The sequence below is a fragment of the Phasianus colchicus genome, chromosome 8, assembly GCF_987193195.1.
Source record: "Phasianus colchicus chromosome 8, bPhaCol1.hap1.1, whole genome shotgun sequence".
NCBI classification, from domain to species: domain Eukaryota; kingdom Metazoa; phylum Chordata; class Aves; order Galliformes; family Phasianidae; genus Phasianus; species Phasianus colchicus.
The window spans coordinates 15,360,144-15,379,885 of record NC_143443.1 but is presented as its reverse complement, the minus strand read 5'-3'; the positions used below and the strand labels follow the sequence as shown (position 1 = coordinate 15,379,885).

Here is a 19,742-nt window from a genome sequence, read left to right as displayed (position 1 = left end):
TGAAATGATTTTGATATTTTTCCTTCTAGATAACAAACGAACCTTGTGACTGTGTGATTAACTACAGCTTTTCCTCCCCTCCTTTTATAGAGTTTATTTTCCAGTAGCACAGCCCTGCCAGGAGCAGTACTAGATTGTCGTGCTGTTCTCATCGTCGTTGGACGGTAGGCTGTTTTTGGTGTTCCTCCTCTGCAGTGCCAATGCTATGTCCAGTTCTCTCAGCTGCTTCAAGAAGCCTCTGTTTGGCAGAATGCATCGGTGCCGTGATACTTGCTCAATGGCATCCACCACTGTCATGTTCTTGTAAATCATCAGGTAAGCCAAGACCAATGTGGCTGACCGGCTGCGACCCATAGCACAGTGCACGAGGACCTTGTCTGTGGAAACAAAGAAATATGACGCAGAGAAGACAGTGGCAGATTTCTTTTTCTTACAGTGAAGTTTTCTGTAGTGCCCCTGCTCCATTTGGTCTACACTTGGTAACTACACTTACTAGTATTTTTTGTATGATCTCTTTTTTTTACAGGTTGGGAAACTGAGCCTAAGTCTTTTTATGGTAAGTATTTCTGTAGTACATGAACACAGAACACAATCTTTGTAGGAAATTACCTGTTTAATCCTAAACCAGTTATCTTTGCTTTTATTTGTAAACAACTGTTGCAGAGAAGCTCTAGGAGCCTTGCTTTAAATAACAAAGCAAGCCCAGCTGCACTTGTATTTATCACAGAGGTGTGGGAGAGTTTGTTGTGCTATCAAACCATCCTTTCATGAGGATAAATGGGATACAGGGAGGTGCATTTGTCATTACTATGAGCTAGAGATAAAAACTGACAAAAAAATATTCTTTTTGTCTTACACCATTTTCCTTCATGATCTGAGTCGCATTACTTTGGCCCAAGTATTTGATGTGTAAAACATTGCTGACAGCGGTTAGTGCTATTTTGAGAATGGAAGGCATTAGTAGACTAATCTATCCATGTGGATAGAAGGAAACCACTTCTTAAATTCTAGAAAAGCTTATTTAGAAATCTTCTCTGGCTGGTCACTCCTGAATGGAATTAAAGTCACGTTTTTGTCAACCCATTCTGTAACTCCCTCTTTTATAGAATTGTGTCCTTGCAGCAGTGGCCTGTACTGTAAATGCAGTCTCTGCTAATAGTCTTTTATCTGTGGAGAGATGTTTTAGCTTTATGACTTTGCTTGGTTTTAACTTCAGGCTTCTAGTGGGAAAAGTCTGTTTCCAGGTCCTGGCAGGGATACAGCCTTCCTCATTTGCCATGTCTAGGGAGGTGGAGAAAGCAAGTAGAAAGTGGTTTCAGGTCTGATTAACAGGCTTGGAAACTCTTCAAAAAATTTCCAGAAATGATTCGAGGCCCTTTAAAGGGGTCACACAAAGGGCTGAACTGCTGAAGGAAGTAGATGTGGAATAGTATCTCTAACACTCTGTTAAGCTAAATTGCCACAGGAAAATAAAAGAAAAAACAAACAACAACAAAAAAAACTTGTCAGGGCCAATAATAGTTTCTCTGTCAGTTATGCCTTGTGAGAAGTGTTGGGTGCAAAGCCATGACTCCTGCTGATTAACTCCTTTGCTTCCAGGCACGAGACAACGTGTTGGCACAAGTAGCATTGCTGTGTAATGGATGCAACAAGAACTGCCAACACTAGAGGATTAATGGTTACAGTCTGCATCCTAATCCCAGCAGATAGTCTTAGAGGCATCTTGGCAAAATTCCAGTCTCTCTGATAACTGTAAATGCCTCTTCCTCTCTTGGAAAATGATAATCCCTTCTATTATTACTCCAAATATTTGAAACGGATGAAAACTATCACTTGTTCAGCCCCTCACACTTATCTTTAGAGCTTCCTACCTTGTAAATGCTTGTTGAGATAGAACAAGGAAGCTTTGCTTTTGTGTGGATGGGAAATGGGATCTTGGAGAAAATGTGCATTTTCATATATTAACTAAGGCAAAAAATGGCCATACAATTTTCTGAAATGCCTTCTAGTTGTAGGAAAAATAAGATGTTGCTTTCCTGTATATGTTCAAAATCTGACTGCATGTTACAGCAAAATGCTGGAACTCTTCTGCAGAGCTGTGTGCCTTCTGTGCTATTTTGTAGTCTTTTTAGTTTTGATGTAAAAAAAAAAACACGCAAGTTCTCTTTATGAAAGAGGGAATCCACTCTTGCAGTCTGTCTGATTTTGGCCAGTTATATTTAGTGGCACCTTGAGAGTTATGGAACCCCATGGAGCCAGAGTTCTGCTGAGTGGAATCAAGTCGCTGAATTACTCTGGTTGCTTTGCTTGGAGTTTGGGCTTGTGCTTCTTCAAAAACTGTCTAGATGCACCTTTCACTTTCCAGAGCCAGATGGAGTAGTAAATGTTGAGATTTATGTGGTGAAATGCTTTGGGTCTTTCTATCTATGTCTAATTCTTCTCACATTGCCTTTTTTTAATCTCCATCTCTGATGTGTAGTTCTTATTTTTCCTATGACTTTCTTTGCAAGAAAAGAAAATGGTGTTCTAGTCCAATTTACTTTTTGAGAAACTGACACCAAGAGAATGAATACTACAGAAGTCTTAAAATAGTGCCTTCCGTTATGGTAACTGGGCCTCCCTGGTATAAAATTGTAAGCTGTCCTAAGGTCTGAATTCTGTATTTTGGTAAATCCTCAAGCACAGCTGAAGGATAGCTTGCATGATAGCAAACAGAAGCTGTCTTCATAGAATCCAGAATCACAGAATGGTTTGGGTTGGAAAGAATGTTTATCGTCTATTTCCAACCCCCCTGCTATAGGCAGGAACACCTTCCTCTAAACCAGTTTGCTCAAAGTCCCATCCAGCCTGGCCTTGAATGCTTCCAGGGAGGGGGCATCCACAACCTCACTGGGCAATCTGTTCCAGTGTATCACCACTCCCACTGTAAAGAATTTCTTCCCAATATCTAGTCTAAATCTACCCTCTTCCAGTTTAAAACAGTTTCCCCTTGTCCTATCACTACATGCCTTTATAAAAAGTCCCTCCCTAGCTTTCCTGTAGGCCCCCTTCAGGTACTGGAAGGCTGCTATAAAGTTCCCCCCAGTGCCTTCTCTTCTCCAGTCTGAGGAGCCCTAACACTAACAGCCCATCTTCACAGGAGAGGTGCTCTAGCCTTCTGATCATCTTCGTGGCCCTCTTCTGGACCCACTCTAGCAGCTCAATGACCCCAGAACTGGATGGAGTACTCCAGGTGGGGTTTCAAGAGACCAGAGTATAGGGGCAGAATCATCTTCCTCACCTGTTTTCATCTTAAATCCATCTGCCCATGCTCAAAGTCTGCTAATACTGCTCTGATGAAGGAGCCTTTCACCATCACAAAGGTTTTGAAGTTAGCCAGAATTATTACATTACAACTATTTTGGCAGCAGGAAAATTACCAGATTTTCTGTCCTGTTGCAGAAAATCTTTCTTCCTTTTCCTCTCTGTTTGCATTTCTTGATCTCTGATGCAAAGTAACAAATGACTTAATGGATGTAATTGTTACTGAACAGAAGTGTTTAGCACCTAATACTGAACTCAAGTCCCACTTGGTTACCTCTGGAGAAAGTCACTTGGTTTCTTACTATAAAATTCTGTTTAGGAATTTGGATGCTACTTGTCAGTCAGAAAGTTGCTCTTAAATAGTCATTTCATTAGGCACTTGAAATACATAACGTCTTTCTAGACAAGATGTGCATTCACAGAGAAGATGAACAGTGTCTAGCAGTCTTGCTATAGTTTAGAGACCATATGGATTTGATGGTCAGTGCACAGCTGTGGAAATGGTTGCAGCTGGTAGGATCTACTTCAGAGTAGGCTTTTTTGTTTTGTAGAAGTTCATCCAGTCACTCTTTAATTTGATCCTTTGCTTCAGTACTGAACCGGTGTCTGGTAGTCTTGGTACTTCCTGGACTTAATTGTTTTGAAACAAGGCTCACACTTCCCCCTGTCTCATCCTCCCCTGCCCCAATACATACTGAGTTTCAAGTATTTTGTAGGTTTTGCAGCCTTGCCTCCTGCTTGTTTCTTTCCCTCAGTGCACCAGGCAATGATGTTACAGGAATAGGAGAGCTACAGGGATGAGGAAGTCTGCATTTCTTATTTCAGCTACTCCAGTCTGATAGTGACCTCTGGCCTCCAGCCATGGCTAGACACAGGTGTGAGACAGTTACCCACTCCTTCCCAAAGGCACTGCTTTAGACAGACTGTTTGAAATGCCAGGTACCTTTCTTCTCAAGTCAAGTCAGCTCCTGAAGCAGTTTCTCCAGCTATTTGGACTTTGATTTTAAAACAACTGCTTTCAAGACTTTCTCTTGAACAAAAGAAGAGACTGTTGCTGTAGAGTGTACTTGCTGAAAAGCTAAAGTTGTAAAGACTTGGCCGGTTCTTAGAGGCGAGCCAGGTAGCAGCTTGCTGCACCTGAGCTTAACAGCCAGGAACAGAAGCTGACAGGAGACTGGAAACTTGATATGTGACCCTCTGGTATTAAGGTCTTTGTAGCTGGAAATCTAAAGTTACTCTGCTGTTTTTCGGTAAAATAGCCTGTTGAGAATTTTTTAAAAAGTTTTGGACACAGGGGGAGAGCAGGAGGCAAAGGGTGGAAGTGACCTTGAAAGCCAGTGAGCCCTAAGCTTGTAGTCCTTCATCACTATAAAGCCTTCTGATAGAGCTCTGCTGGAGGTCAGCAAATAATGGATTCTAGTAATCAAGCTGAGAAATTACAAAGGCTGTAATGAAATATTTCGACATCTCTGCTGTCAAGAGTTTTTCCATCCCCAGCTGCTTTGTAGATGACAAGTCTGCTGTAGTTTGGGGTGGATGTGGTAGCCAGGTAGGAAGGTGGGTTGTAGAAAATGAAGCAGTGGAGTGGCAGCCTAGAGCATCTGCAGAACACCCCCTTTCTTAGTGGGGACTAATTTAAGAAAAAAGACAGCTAATTCAAGGAACCTATTCAATCTCTGATTGTGTCTGAGCTGTTTATGAAGGAAAAAAATCAACTACAACAACAACAAAAAACCAACCCACAACAAAACACCCCTCTGACAGGAAACCTTACTGCAACCTGTGATGTGGACTTTTGTCAAACTGATCGATGTAGGTGTTCTTCAGCTGCTGCTAGCTCTGCACTGAGAAAGGTCCCATGTTCAGTTACTATCACTATCTTCTCTTAAGCAACTAGTTCCATGCTACTGACTTGTTATTCCTTGCTATCCTGTATTGAACTTGTTTCATTCTCACAGAGTTGGATGCTGTGAGCTATGCTTATAATCAGATGAGGTAAACAGTGTCCTGTTTTTAACCATTTTCAGCACCCTTCTTACTTCTTTCATCCTGAAGCGCATTGTCAATGAATTTAGAAGCAGAATAAAAGAACTGGCTGAGCTTGAAAGTGGGGAGATCGTCTGCTTCCACTCCATGGTACTCCACAGTCATGTCCTGGTAATATTCTGGTCCCGTGTCCACGTTGCGCTGACCGTGAGCTGCATTAAGGATGTGAGTGAAGCCTGCCTTCTCAAGGCTGTAGCGATCTAATGCAGTTTTCCTGTTCAAACAAAAGCAGTCTTGTAAATGACGAGAAAAGTAACAACAAAAATCTATGATTTGGTATGTGGTATTGAAACTCATAATGTTTGAAAATGCATCATTTGTCATTGTAAAGGTTGTCAAATACTGTCACTTCTGGAGAATGATCCCTCCGTAGTCCATTCCTATCTTTGCCTGACCCTCAGAACACCTTAAAAATGAATATGTTTTCCTGGCACCCTTGTAATGCGTGCAATACCAGCTTCTGTCCATCTTCTACAAGAAGAAACTCGAGAAACAGAAAGAAATAGAATGAATTATTTAAGGTTGTAAAAGCAAATCAGTGGCAGAACTTGAAATAGGACCCCATGAATGCTGCTTTCCACTTCTCTCCCATCATTTGATACTGCAGAACTAATGAAAGAGTCAGTGATAAGTGAGTAGTAAGATCATCTGGGATTCAATTAGAAGTTGCTCTTTTCTAAGAGAAGTTACTAAGCATTTTCCCCTCAATTTATACATATGAACAAACAGCAGAAAGAAACACCCTACCTATGGTCAGAACACCCTGTCAGATTCATTTACTGTCCTGTTAGGTTAAACCAGAGATCTAAAGCAAAAAGAACTAGATATGAAATTGGACATCAGTGTTCAGTGAAAGCTGAAAGCTATACATTTGGCTTAATATCATACTTTTTTTGTGCTCTCTTCGCTTGGATAAGAGATGTGAGCGAGGAGAAGAAATCAATGTTTTTGTTTGCTCAGTACCCATTGTATGTTCTTGTTGCCAGCCTGGAATTTCTCAAAAATTGCATTGTTTATGGTTAAGCATGTAAAATTAATTTTTGTTTGGAAAATTCTGTTAGAGAAAGCTTCTAATTTTGGAAGGTTTTCTTTGGTAAAAGCTGTCCAGTTTTATTAGTATATAGAAAGACTACTAGACTTTAAAAAAAAAAAAAAAAAGGAAAAGAAAAAGAAAAGGTATATGCTTTATTTTGTCAATATATTTCCGCTTAACTACTTCTGCCATAGATGAATTAGTACATCATGAAAAACTGCTTTTTCCAACTAAAAATACTTCTCTCTGTGAATGTTTCCTGAGCATTTCAATGTGTAAGTGTAGCTTCTGTGCTTCTGTCACACAAGATGTCGTGTGCTACCTGTTATGTTTCATAATTCTGAAGGTGATGACTCAAAATGGCTTTAAGTTGACTCCACCTGATACTTGGATAGAGAAAATGCTTTCCATACACCAGATTTAGCTGAAAGCATGAATTCAACAGTGAAAGACCGGTGTTCCCAGGTGAGAACTGTGCCCCACTGGAACAGTTGCAAGTTAGATCTTAAATATTGAACATAGAGTAGGATTGCATCCTAGTTAAGGCCAATGAAAAAGTGGATGAAGTTTTTGATAGGTGTAGATACTTCCAAACTTGGTTTCTGCAAACGCTTCTCAGACTAATATGTAGGATTTGAATTAAATGAAGTGGTACTGATCAAGGGCAGTGCCAAAAAGTAGGTTGCATGGCAATCATTTTTAAGTTTGACACCGTTACATTGATCTGGAGTCTGATTTTCCTGTTGCCTTGATTAGGTTCTTTGGAGATTGCCTTTTGTTACAGTGAGTGCAACTAATGCATTTGTTTCTTACTTAGTCTTGTTCTGTGGCTCAGAATCTTATTTTTAAAAGTTTGGTGTCCCTCACTGTTTTAAAAGGTATTCACAATGAGGATACTGTCCTTTGCTAACTGCCTAGGCAGTCAGCTATGGTACAGTGAAAATAAGAGCTGTAAGCAGGGGAAACAGGTACCGTGGCTGACGCAACCATCATATAGGCTGTTAAACTTGAGGTCTTGCTGTGTCTGCTGCGTGTTGACTGCTGCTTAAGAGAGAGCTAGAAAATGGTTGTCAAGTTGTAGGGAGGCCCACACAACTGTAAACACAGATGTGGTTGTACCTCTTGATGTGTTTGATTGTACTGGCTTTAGCCCTTCAGTGATCTCTGACCTTGTGTGTAGCATGGTTTTGCTTTCCAACTCAGCCACATCTGTTGTGTAGTGCCATTGTGGAAGTAGCCTTAACTGCCTGTTTATTCTGACCACAGCCATTGTTGCCGTTGTTCCATTTTGCCTGATACTCTTGTTTACATCCAACATGGATGGGAAGGAAGGCTTTGGATCTTCCTGGCAGGTTTCACGATGCCCGAGGCATCATTATTTTAGATGAACAGAAAGAATAGCTCAAGCATTGGTATCTACAGGTGTTCAGTTAGCTGAGGTAACTAATAGCATGGGATCACTCAGAGACTGTTGTATGAATTGTAATACCTTTTTGGGGGATTTAGAGTTCAATTTCTAACTCACTTTCAGCTGAAAATGGCAGAGGTTTTTCCCTCCAGACTCCACTGATCAAAATAAGACTATACTTTTCCCCACTTTAGATGCTGCTATTTCCTAATAAAATACAACTAATATTTCCATTTTAGTGATAGTAGTTGAATTTAAAGTAGACATTGTAAAGAAGTTTGCTACAATTGTCAGTGTGAGTGAAGCCATAACATTTGAATATTCTTTCAATTGCTTTCATTTTGTCCATTGTCACCATCTGTGCTGCTGGCACTTGATTCCTCTTACACTGTGGAGTTGCAGTCTCCAGTGTTTGCCCTGAATGTGTTTCTACGCAGAGGAGGTGAAGTGTGGCACTGAGAGATAACAGTTAAAGTTTCAGTGTAATTCAGTTTAGTAAGAGATGAACTGGGCAGATTGGTCCCATATAAAAACTCATTAGCTCTTTAATTCAGAGCACATAAACATATGCTAAAAGTTAAACACACCCATAAGTCTCCCTCTGGATAGCAGAGCAGGGCGAGCAAAAGCTCAGCGCTTTGCTGAATCAGACCCTGCATTTACTGTAGGACAGATGGACTCGTAAAGATGTTTTTAAAGTTCTGAGGCAAGGGGGAGTGCTTCAATATGGGAATGCCACCTAAATAAAGAAAATGAGAGAGAAAGTAACTTTCACATGGGGATATATTCATAATATTAGACTATCACCAAGAGGGAGCGACTGGCCCAAACAAAAATGTCATCTACTTGGAGACGGCTCCCAAAAGAATATTTACATTTTTTAGGCTGTGCAAGGGCAGGTAAAGGTCTGCCTGAGACTTAACTGTGCCCACTGTCAGTTTTAAAGCGAAGATTTCACAAGTTTTTCTTGTGAGCAAACGCCATAGTAAATTTAGCATTCTAGAAGCAACAACCTAAGTAGCTATAATGTAAAAGAAAATCCTTCCTTTTAATTTATCATCTCCAGTATACCAAATCCCTTTCCTCTCTTTTTGAAATACTGCCATTAACAAGCTGGAGCCTGGCTGCTTCTGTCAGGAAGATGCTCAAACCATCAGAGTTGGAAGAGAGGGAAAAACAACTTTCAGGCACCTTCATCTGAAATATTAAGTATTTATCAGCAGCTAACAAAGGGAAGAGAAGGTGTCTCAGGATGAAAACCCAGTTGTACCTAAAAGAAGGGAAGGAATCCTGTGAGACTCCTCGTGAGCAAAATAGGTAGAGCAGCTCGCTCCACAGGTAAGTCAGCTCTTCATAGCTGGTGCTGGCTGACTACAACTGGTGTGTATGTTTATGAGCTGCAAGTAGAGCCAAGTCTCTTAATCTTCATGTGAAGGTTGAGCATTGCAAACATATTTCTGTATAGGCTGTGAAAGCCCATAGATTGACGTGACCCAGATTGACAAAGCAGAAGGAAATCTGAGGCAACACGTTACTAGAAGAGGAATCGTCCTTCTCAAACTTTCCCATGTTTTTAAAATGCTTGATGCAGGATGATAACGTACCAGATGGTCAGTGTCAGAAAGAAGCTTCCTGAATATAGGCAACACTGACGCTTTTTTTTTTTCTTTTTTAAAGAAAATCTGGCAGTTCTCCCTGCTGAGGAGAGATGTTGAGAATTTCTAATAATACTGACCCAATTTCCTTTGGTAACTCTAGCACTAGAGGGAATCTAGTGATGGTGAAGCGTTGTATCCCCTTTTCCTTCTGAGGTGTTGCTCTGTTTCTGTGGATACCTCCTGTTCAGTGTGAATTAGAAGAATTTTGTTACCACTGAAAGTACTGAACAAGATTTTCATTACTTGTAATAGGAAAAGACTTAGCAGTCCATTTTCTTCTATTTCCAAATGGTGGATTTAAAATTTATTTTTATTTTTATTTTTATTGCATATATGTGTTTTTGCAAGTAATACAACACAGATAAAGAAAATTCCTCTCAGCTTTCTATATAGCAAAAGCATCAAGCCAGTTCCTAGACTGAAGTTGGCTTCAGTCACTTCTGCACCACATCAAGTGCTAAAAATCATCTGCAGCCTGGGATATTGCCTTGGGAAGACCAGAAGGGTAGGTGACAAGTGTTACTTGTCTTGGAAATGGTGCTTTAAGAGGTTTTTTTGTCCAGTGTTACAGATTTGATCTTCTGGATTTTAACTGCTGGTAAAATTGGCAGATTTTCATTCTAACAGAGTTGAAACTATGACCTTGCGAGTGTTGTTATAAAATGTACATGCACTCCTATTTTTTGTGTGATTAATATCTTATAAGTCCTAGAAGTTCATAGTGCTAACTAGTGGGAGGTAACTATTTGTTACTCTGAGTGAGCCCCATCTGTTTTCTTCTAGATCAGCATAAATGGTCTTTGTACTTAAGTCACTTGGAAATCTTTTTTTTTTCTTTTTTTTTTTTTTCTGGGGAAAGAGGGGAGAGCATGGGGGAAGCCAGTATTTAAATTTTAGTTATGTATTTCAGTTATCATAGGCTTCAGTCTGTAGGTGTGAGCTACCTGTGTGTTTTATTGAACTTCACCTGTATTACTTCTCAAAATCAAAAGCCCTGAGCCTCTCCAGAAAGAAGCACAGACATTCTCTTACGTGTGAGCCCAGTTCAGCTGTTTGACAAAAAATTGGTCTTTCATATTTAACCTATGAAGAATTAGTCTTCAGAACACTTCCTGGAAGTAATTTGGGAGCACAGTAAGACTTGAAATTGTGATCACACCTAAAAACCTAATGAGAGAGGGTGGCTAAGAGGAAATCACAATCACAGGAGGTCTTTGGCTAACACATTCTATCAAATGAAGAAATATGGAATCACAAACATCATCTTGGGCAAAAAGGCAGTTGCAGAAAAGCCACCAGGAAGAAACTACAAGCTGCATATCTGGGAGAGACTTTCCATGAGATTGTGGTGAACCAAGCAGGCTTGAGATTAGTCAGTAAAACTGCCCATGCAACCTGGTGACCACTGAGAGAAGGAAGCAAGACAGAGCTGCTTTCCTGTCTCTTCAGAAGGTGTCTGGACGCAAGGAAGACACAGGCGAGCACTAATCCTGGTAGCAGATAAATCAAAATCTTGGCAAAGCATGTTTTATTCCTATCACTGGGCTGTCTCCTGCAAGTTCCAGTGCGTGGTCTTTAAAAGTCCTTGGAACTTGCTGGAGGAAAATTTCAACTGGAGCTGAACACAGCATGTTATATTTTGAGGCTTTGATTATCCTGGGCCTGACAGGCTCGTGGAGATTTCATTGCCTCTGGGCAACATCTGCAGTGAAGTCTTGTAACAAAGGCACTGAGTGGCCTCACAGGGCTCCTCGATAGCCTGTGTTGCATTAGATGGAAGATGTGGTTATGTAGTCAGGGTAATTAATTAGCATTTCCATAAGCATCGCAAGTCCTGTTAACCTTGTAAATGCAGGAGACAGGAATGAAGCACAGATGTAGAGGCTCTGTGGATAAACTCTGTGTGTGTTCACTTGATTTTGTTGATGAGCTCCACTAAATTCTTTTAAGATCAACCTTAATTTAGCATGGCTAAGGATGCAAATACACCCAACATCTGTTCACGTCTCCATGGCAGCTCTTTGGTGACCAGTGCTACAGTGAGATCTTAAAATAACACAAAACCCCTGCCATTCTGAAGGAGAAGCTGTTGATCAGAAGTAAGATGTGGAGCTAGGTGAGGAAAGATGGGTGTCTGGATGATGCCTGCTTAAAATCAAACGTGTGTTCTGGTCGTGAGAGCTGCATCTTGCCTGCAGACCAGCTCTCATCTCAGATTTTCTGATATTGGATATCACGTTTGCCCTCAGCATTTTCATCAGCCCTGGCTCATGATAGTCATCCTCTTGCTGGGAACCCCATTTCCTGCAAAGCTTTACTTCTATTTCTCCTCACCACCTGTTTCCCAATTCTTTTTTCATTTCTGTTGGCACTAGAAGCTTGTTTTCCCTGGTTAGTTTGCACTGAGTGAAGTTGTGTATTTTATTCAGTGACACCTCTTAGAGTTGATAGGCATAGATAGATAGATAGAGTTGATAGGCAAGGCATAACAAGCCCGTGTTACAGGAACAGTTGCAGGAAAGACAGTTGGTGGGCAAGGTCTGGACTTGGAGACTGCAGAGAACTGTTGTCTCCTCTTTGCTCAGATGGCAGAGTTGCAGCTTCATCACAGAGGTACAAAGCAAATTCTTCTAGCTGCTTCATTCAGAATAACGCTGGTGACTGTATGACAAAGTAGGGAATTAATGCCAGAAGAAAATGTTGTTTTCACTGAATTTTGAGCTAGAAATATCTAATGAGTGGCAGGGTAGGATAGGAAGAAGACAACTCAAACCCATTTTCCCTTTTCTTGAGCAAGCTTAAGATTTTTTTCCCCTTCAAGTGACAGCCCATTGCTTGGTTCAAGCCCAGATCTCGTGTATCTTTCTATTGCCTCTGGCGCCACAGAAGTAATTGGTCGATGATATTAGGAGCCTCATAACTTCCAAGATTGTATATCTTTCATTTTATAAGCTGGCAACAGATGAATTTTAGGACCTTTTAAAAAATTATTGAGAGCTTTGGAGTCAGTGGGACTGCTGCTTGTGCCTTACGGTGATGATGTAAAGTAGATGTCATATTTGGGAAGGGTGCTGAGGAAAATGGGAAGGGTACCAATAGTGCTTAGGGGGTAAGAAAAGCTCTCTTGCTCTGCTCAGGGTTTTGTTTGGGTTTTTTTTGACGGCCTGCCTGCTGCAGCAGTTGGCTCTGTGTCAGAATAGCCTGTTTCAGCTTAGTCCTGTGTTCTGCAGTGCTAAGTCCATCTTGCAGGCTTGGGTGTTTTGGGTTTTTTGTTTTTTTGTTTTTTTTTCCCCAAAGTCATATTTGGTGTGATCAGTGAGACACAACTCTGCAGCTCTGCCCTTCCGCAGGATACCATCTGTTTTAATCTCTGGAGCAATTTGGCGATGCAGAGCACTCTGTGTACGCAAGCACAGGCTTGGAAGCACAGAAACACTGCAGCAGGTTCAGCTGACTCGTCAGTCGCTTTTCAGAAATTACATTTTAGTCTCAAACCAACTGAAGCTGAGGTGCCCTTCGGTCAGGGTGATTGTGAAGAGACTTTCACATGGAGATAAATGGAGATAAATGGCAGGTTACTGAGCGATTCTGAAATGATTTATGACTGACTTTAACTTGAGTAGGCCATACCAGTGCCAGGACGGCTCTGTGGCCCCATTTTAGCTGTGAGCCCCTCTGCAGCTGACCAGCACTTCCTTGAAGCAGCAGCATCCCGAGCTGTGTGCCGCTGTTCAGGAAGGACTGTGGCAGCAGGGTGCTCTGCCAACTCTGGCAGCTGTCAGTAGCACATCAAAACAGGCATCACTGATAAAGACTAGCTAAAGGGTAGGAGGAGAAATGAAACTGCTCGGCTGTTTATGAGCTGCACTTAGCACGGCTTACTCATCTCCTATATAGAGATGTACTTCGTGAGCTTACTCATCATCTGTGCAGAGGTACCATTAACACTTACTCATCTCCTATGTAGAGGTTGGGCCAGACTTCGTTGACGTGAGTGTACTTTGGGCATCCTTTCCAGAAGAGCCGCTCCAGTTCAAATGCACCTGGGGTACAGTAATCCCCATCAGGATCCACTTTGATTGCTGTGTATGCATTTTTCTTCCCGACGTTCAAACCTACTGATGACATCTTCTCCATGGAGCTTGGGCCGTGCAGGAGGCTGGAACGCAACGCAAACAGAACGCTGAGATGAAGAAGCACAAAGCCTGCGAGTTCTACTCAGCTATGGTGCTCGGAGCAGCACTGGCCAGATGCATTGGGGCACATTATAAGCAGGTATCAGGTAGTTGCTCAGCACACCAGTTCTACTTTTTCAAGATCTTAATGAGCCCTACACAGTGAACCATGTAGGCTATTTCTGGGAGCAAAGCTTTGTCTATGAGCAGCACTTCTGCAGCCACTGATTGACAAATGATTCCTTAACGAGGGCAGGCTCTAAGACTTCATCTTCTCCAGGCTCACTACTTTTTGTTTCTTTTTTTCTTTTCTAACCTGTATCCATACAGGTGCAGTGCTGCTGCAGGAGCCAGGGAAGGCAGATGGCATCCCCATACAATGTGTTGGGTGCCTTTAGGTCAAGAGGTTCTCCACCAATTTGTTTCTAAGTTTTTGACATCTTGAAGAAAAATTTGCAGGGAGAGTAGTGACTCCCACATATTTTTGTGTGTTGATCACTGGTGCTGTTTGTGTCTGTTTCCAGACAAGGCACAATCTGGCTATTTGTAGAGCATTTCTGCAAGCAAGAGGACCATTTTTCACTGACATCCCATGTTCCCAGAGGGTTTTGTTCCTTGGCTTAGACTCTTCTGTGCCTGTCATGTTCTGTTTCTCAGCAGAACTTGATAAAGCCAAATAATCCCCGTTTTTCAACTCCAGAGCTAGGCAAGATTGTGGAGTCAGTTTTTGTCTGGCATATGTACACCTTTGTCCAAAAACTGGCTTGCTTTCACTGGCAAGGGTATCTATCTTTCAGCTGAGCTTCCTAAACCACGATGATGTTTAGCTAAGTGGTCCTCTGAGATGCATAAGGGGCTCTGAGGATTAATTCCTAGCTTATTGCCTCGTACTCAGTCCTGCGTGCCTTCAAGCAATGTGAGGTCCCATTCCTGTGCCTCCAGGAGCCATTCCCTAGGAAAGCCCTCCTTCCTTCAGATCGTACTGACTCTGTATGCAGACTCAGTGAAGTAAGTAATGATGGACTAGCAGAATGCTGGACTTTGAGAGTGGAAGGACTGTCTGTTATTTAGAATGTGATAAGAGAGACTGTTTGTCTAGTAAGAAGTGATCCTAGCATGAGATCCTTGATGCTGAGGGACTGAGAGCATTTACTCAGGACTCCATAAAATAAGGGGAAGAAGAATAATGAGATTAGTAATTATGTCCAGTGTTCGTTACACCCTGTAAGTAGCCCTGCTCTTAGATTGCAGACCCCAGAATGTGACAGCTACACCTGCAAACGTTTTTTTTTGTGTCTGTGTGAAACTGACTCAGTCTGTAGGTTTGTTAATGCTTTGCATGTTAGGGCTTTGCTGAGAAATGCTCATCTCTGTGCCCTGGGAAGCCGTAAGCTCCCTGAATTTTATGTTATTTATTCCTTGCCAGTGTTATCTTCTTCAGGGATTTTTAAATTGAATTAAAGCACAAGCATCAGTTGAAATTCCTCGGACAAAATAAATATTTCAGATCTAACTCTAGACTAAGTGTAAAGTAGTGGAATTTTATAGGAGGGGAAGAGGGAAAAAGGGGCTGGTGTGCTGCTTGAGCTCTGGAATGAATTACTGTGAAGCATTTGGTTGGGGAAGACAGACAGGTTTGCATCTCTCCAGGAATCAGTTATAACACTTCATTCTTATTGACTGCTCTGTGTAGACCAAACAGAGCTGAGAGGAGACTGTTCTGTAGGCCAGCCCTCTTAGACTAAAAAGATGGGCAGTGTTAGGATTTCTGGCACTGTGGTGCATATAAATGTGACCACTGGCCCAACACGAGCAAAGCCTCGAGTGGCTTTTGCAGGGCACTGTGTCCTCACAGGTGTTCAGCTGGTGTGGAGGGGTTCCAGGGCTGCCTGGAGCAGGTCCCAACCACAGGCTGTGCTCTCTGTGGGCTGGGAGGCCCCACCTGGTGCTGGAGACCTACTTTCAGGTGGTGAAATTGGGGTGAGGATGGCCCTGTTGTGTGAGGGACCCTGGCTGCTTCCTCACGGTGCTGGTCCTCAGCTGTGTGCTAGGGATGCCCCTCTGGGACCAGGGCACCTTCTTAAGCCAGTGCAATTTGCCTGTCTCGTTTTGCAGGTTCTGCTTCTCAATTCTTGGTATGAACGTAATTCTGCACCACTGCTGCTCACCAATTATGCACTTAAGTCATGGACTTAAGTGTAAAATCAGAAAAAGGATGGTAAAAATTCAGTCATCTGTAGTTTTATACCCCAATCTTTCTCTTCATAAATAAGACTAAAGTGCATGCTATCTAATGAATTTTATTTGTTAATCATTTGAATGGTTGAGATATTTTTCCTCCTTGGGTTATATGTGTATAAGTGAAAATATTGTTAGTGATTTCACAAAATGGTAATTCAGAATAATGGAGAGTTAATCCTCTTTTCATTAGTGAGCCACTTCAGGACGTACACTGTGGCAAATTGCACTGCATTTTAAGTCGTTCTTGAGTGCTGTGCACTAGAAAAAAAAACATTAAACTATTTTTGCATTGATAGAAGTAATTGTGTGGCTAATTTGGATAAGCAGCATCTATTAGGCACAGCAAAGGAATCTCTTCTTTATGCTCACTATCCACTCTACAGCTGCCAAATGGAATTGCTTAGTGCTTTTTAGCTTATTTTATTTTTAACAAAACGAGGAGGGAGGAAAGAAAATCTGCCAGTCTGTCTGCTGTTTAATTCAGAGGGAGCACAGTCTGGTAGCTGAAACAGAGATACAGCCATTAAAGGTTTTCTTTCTGCCCCTTCTTCTTGGTCCCTTAAGCTACTCAGATTTAATTTACATTTCCAGGAAAGATCTGGGAAGTTGCAGAGTGTAGGGGCCCTGTTCCAAATTTGGGCAACTGGAAGAATGTGCCCTGCCACCCCAAAGCTGCAGAAGGGTTTTGGAGGCACGAGTCACAAGCAGTACTTGTTAATCCCACAGACTATGGAGGGTCTGAGGTTCATGTTTGGATGTTCATGTCAGAGCATCAGTGACAGCGTGTGCATTTCTAATGCTGGTTTTCCAGATGTGGCAGCTTCTGAGTACTATGAAAGTGAAAGCCATAAGTCATTATGTACATCACAAAATACTATATTTCTTAATATTTTTGGCTCTTTGTGCTGCACAAGCCTTAGCATTGTATATAATGATGCCAAACTTTGGCAAGATTTATGTGTGCTTGAGCGTTAAGATCCAAGTGAGCTGTAGAAATTAGAGAAACAAAGACAAACAAACAAAAAAAAGGGATGCAGAGAAAAGGACTGCTTTTGTCTTTGTCCTTTGCAAGAAACTGTGCACCTTCTGCTCTTCTTCCTGCACTCCTCCCTGGCCCAGGAGGAGTTCACAACAACATAGCTGCTGTTGCCCCAAGCAAATGTGCTCTGGCTGCTAATTCATGGCTGTGCCGGTGTGCCAGAGGCTGTCGATCCCAGGTAAGGTCAGAGCCCAGCGGCGGTGGCATGCTGTACAAACATGCAATGAGAGACGCTAAGCCAATAAATGTGAGAAGGAAAATGGAGGCAGATAGTGGTTTGCTTTGCTGTTTCCTTCAAAATAAACAGCTGCAATGCTGTTAGTTGCTCTGGAATGCCCAATATTGGCCACAGGACTTCCTTGCCTTGCCGCCTACTTCAACCCATACTTATATGGCAGAATAGTTTACATTCTTTACCACCCGTGTTTCCTGCTCTTGGGAGCTCTCCCAGCCCATATGACATTGGCCACCTTTGCTTGTGAGGATTTTTTGATGCTGGGTTTATTAAATCTAATTTGGTGTACATAAGTGTACCGGCTTCAGTTTTGCATTCAGATGCTACTTATCTAACAGGCATTAGCTAAAAGGTACTTCTTGCTGAATATACCAAGCAATTGCAGCTCCAGATGGCTTAGCTGGGAGTGAAAGGTCATCAGCATCTTCAGAACACGTGAAGAATAGGATTTTTTTTTGTTGCTATAAGCATTAAACTTGAAAGATGAGCCATAAAATAAGGAAAAAAAGTTCTGTAATTATGGTTAAGAAATGGTTCTTTTGTGTGTGAAGTGCTTGTTATTGAAGAACATTTGCCATTTCCTTTGATGTTGTGTGGAAAGCTAACATATTTGAATGTTTTTATTTATCAGGAGGAATTCAGCTTTGCTGAAATCAGAAAGCACTGAAATCAGGGGACAGCTATCTTTCAGGGGTCCAACACAAGGGGCCTTTGTGTATTCCCAACAACTCCAAAAATAATGCTTTCATTTTTATTTACTGTTATTTTTCCAGTTTAATAACCACCTCAGATAAGACCATGAAGAAACAGCATCCATAATGAGAGGGAAGTACCTGAGAGGAGGTAAGGATGGAGAATGCCACTTCTCTTACACTTTCAAAAAGCTGTGCAAAGGCTTGAATCCCATATACTAACCACTTTCCATATAAGCACTTCTTCGGTGTTAAGAGAGACAAAAATGAGCTGCAGGTCTTAAAAAAGAGCAAGAGAGGATCTATCAAGTAAGCTCCTGAATTCTTAAGAAAATTTTTGTTCTTTCCCTTCTAGCCAGCATGCAAGCTACATGCTTCCCCTCAGGACAAAAAAGTACTTACCCTTTTTGAGTATGACTAAGCACAGGGCTGTTTTATGCACTGGAAAGTTCTTGCAGAAGTTAATGTGCATGCTGTCTGGAGTGCAGTGTTTACACTCAGGAGGAATATAAACACTGCCTTGGTTTCTATGTATTTCATGATCGAAGTGCATCATCTGAGCTGAGAGCTAGCAAGCTGCAGCAACAAAAGCTCGCTTTGTTGGATGATTTAACTAGATGAATTTAAAAGTGGTGCTCCCTGTTATGCCACCCCCGTGACATTTTGCTAGCAAATAGCTAGCAATGCCAGCAATAGCCACAAAGAGCTGTGTGCTTTCCTGTGTGAACCTGGCACTTGCTGTACCTCAGAGGAATGAGGTACTGTACACCAAAGGTTCCTTGGATGATTTTTTTTCTAACACTACACCAAAAAATATTAATTTTGTACAAATATTCTTGGAAGGGGAGCAAGTCTTTACAAGACTTTGCAAGTCTTTTTATAAAAAGAGCCCCGAAAGAATTAAGCTAAGTGCTGTACATACAAACTGGAAATCCTTGGATATTTGCAGTGTATTTAGGTGAAGAATTACATAATCCCATATTCCTGTTCCTATCCCAGCGTTCACCAAAAGCAGTCATTCACTTCAGTTCCTTTATTTAATCCCTGCATTTTTATGCTGACGCAGACTGTATAACAGTTCTTGCAATGCATTTGTCTTTAAACGATTTAGAACTAGAAGAATCATAGCCTCTGTGTAATTATTTCCCAAACCTCCCTGCTGTGAATATTCAAAACTCACCAACTATTTCAATGAATTTCTAAGGCACTGATGACTTTTTAAAAACTTATTTTTGCTCTCATTCTTTGTTGCCTGAACTGGTTAATTTAAAACAGAGTAAGCTGAGATTTTGTTAAATATTTTTGGGAGTGCCCTAAGAAACTTAAAACGCAGCATCATCTGAGAGAATGGTTATTGAACTGGAAAAGTTAGCTTCAACAGGAGGGTGGAGCGATTATCAAAGAATAAGAAAAATATTCTGGGATGTATGTCGCAAAATGCTTGGAAAACTGCATGTTGCATCTTCTAAAATTTCAGTTCTCCCTCTAACATAAATCCAATTGCTGTACCCTATTTCCCAGTTTATCAAGTAATTTCTATAATAGAGACACTTTTTTATTTTTTTTTAAATCATAAATTTTGTTTCCTAAAACTTTTTCTTTCTGTAATAGCTTTTTTCCCTCTGCAGCAGTACTAGGCAGCTGCGTTGGAGGGGTTGCCAGTTCTCACTCCTCTCACTGACTTGCCAGACTAAGCTATAAAAGGAAGTGAAGGGGCTCAAAAAATACGGCAGAAAATGAGTATTGGTCAGACTTACCTGTGAGCTTGGGCAGGTGCTTTAGGTGGCTGGGCTCTGTGGAGTGTGGCAGGGCGGCAAAAGAAGTCTTACAAACTTTGAATCTGGAGCCTATTTTTAGAGTAGGATTTGCTGACTCTGACCTTCAGTGCTACCCACTCCAAAGGACGGTCTTT

The 19,742-nt window shown here is 41.5% G+C and overlaps 1 protein-coding gene across 1 annotated transcript; it reads right to left on the bottom strand.

Annotated features, from left to right (window-relative positions):
• Window positions 1–79: 79 nt before the first annotated feature.
• On the bottom strand, window positions 80–19,687 carry DUSP29 (dual specificity phosphatase 29). Its single transcript, XM_031602994.2, has 4 exons — window positions 19,588–19,687; window positions 13,401–13,607; window positions 5,343–5,563; window positions 80–377 (listed from the first exon to the last, which is right to left on the bottom strand). Exons 2-4 carry the CDS (start codon window positions 13,583–13,585, stop codon window positions 130–132), a joined length of 654 nt encoding a protein of 217 aa, XP_031458854.2. The 5' UTR covers window positions 13,586–13,607; window positions 19,588–19,687; the 3' UTR covers window positions 80–129.
• Window positions 19,688–19,742: the final 55 nt, after the last annotated feature.

Excerpts from the sequence above, each read along its gene's own strand:
- DUSP29 (XM_031602994.2), bottom strand. The coding sequence starts at position 13,585 with ATGGAGAAGATGTCATCAGTAGGTTTGAACGTCGGGAAGAAAAATGCA. Across the intron at positions 5,564-13,400 it reads AACCTCTACATAGGAGATGA|GAAAACTGCATTAGATCGCT; the intron begins GTAAGTGTTAAT and ends TTGTTTGAACAG. Across the intron at positions 378-5,342 it reads TGCGCTTCAGGATGAAAGAA|ACAAGGTCCTCGTGCACTGT; the intron begins GTAAGAAGGGTG and ends TTGTTTCCACAG.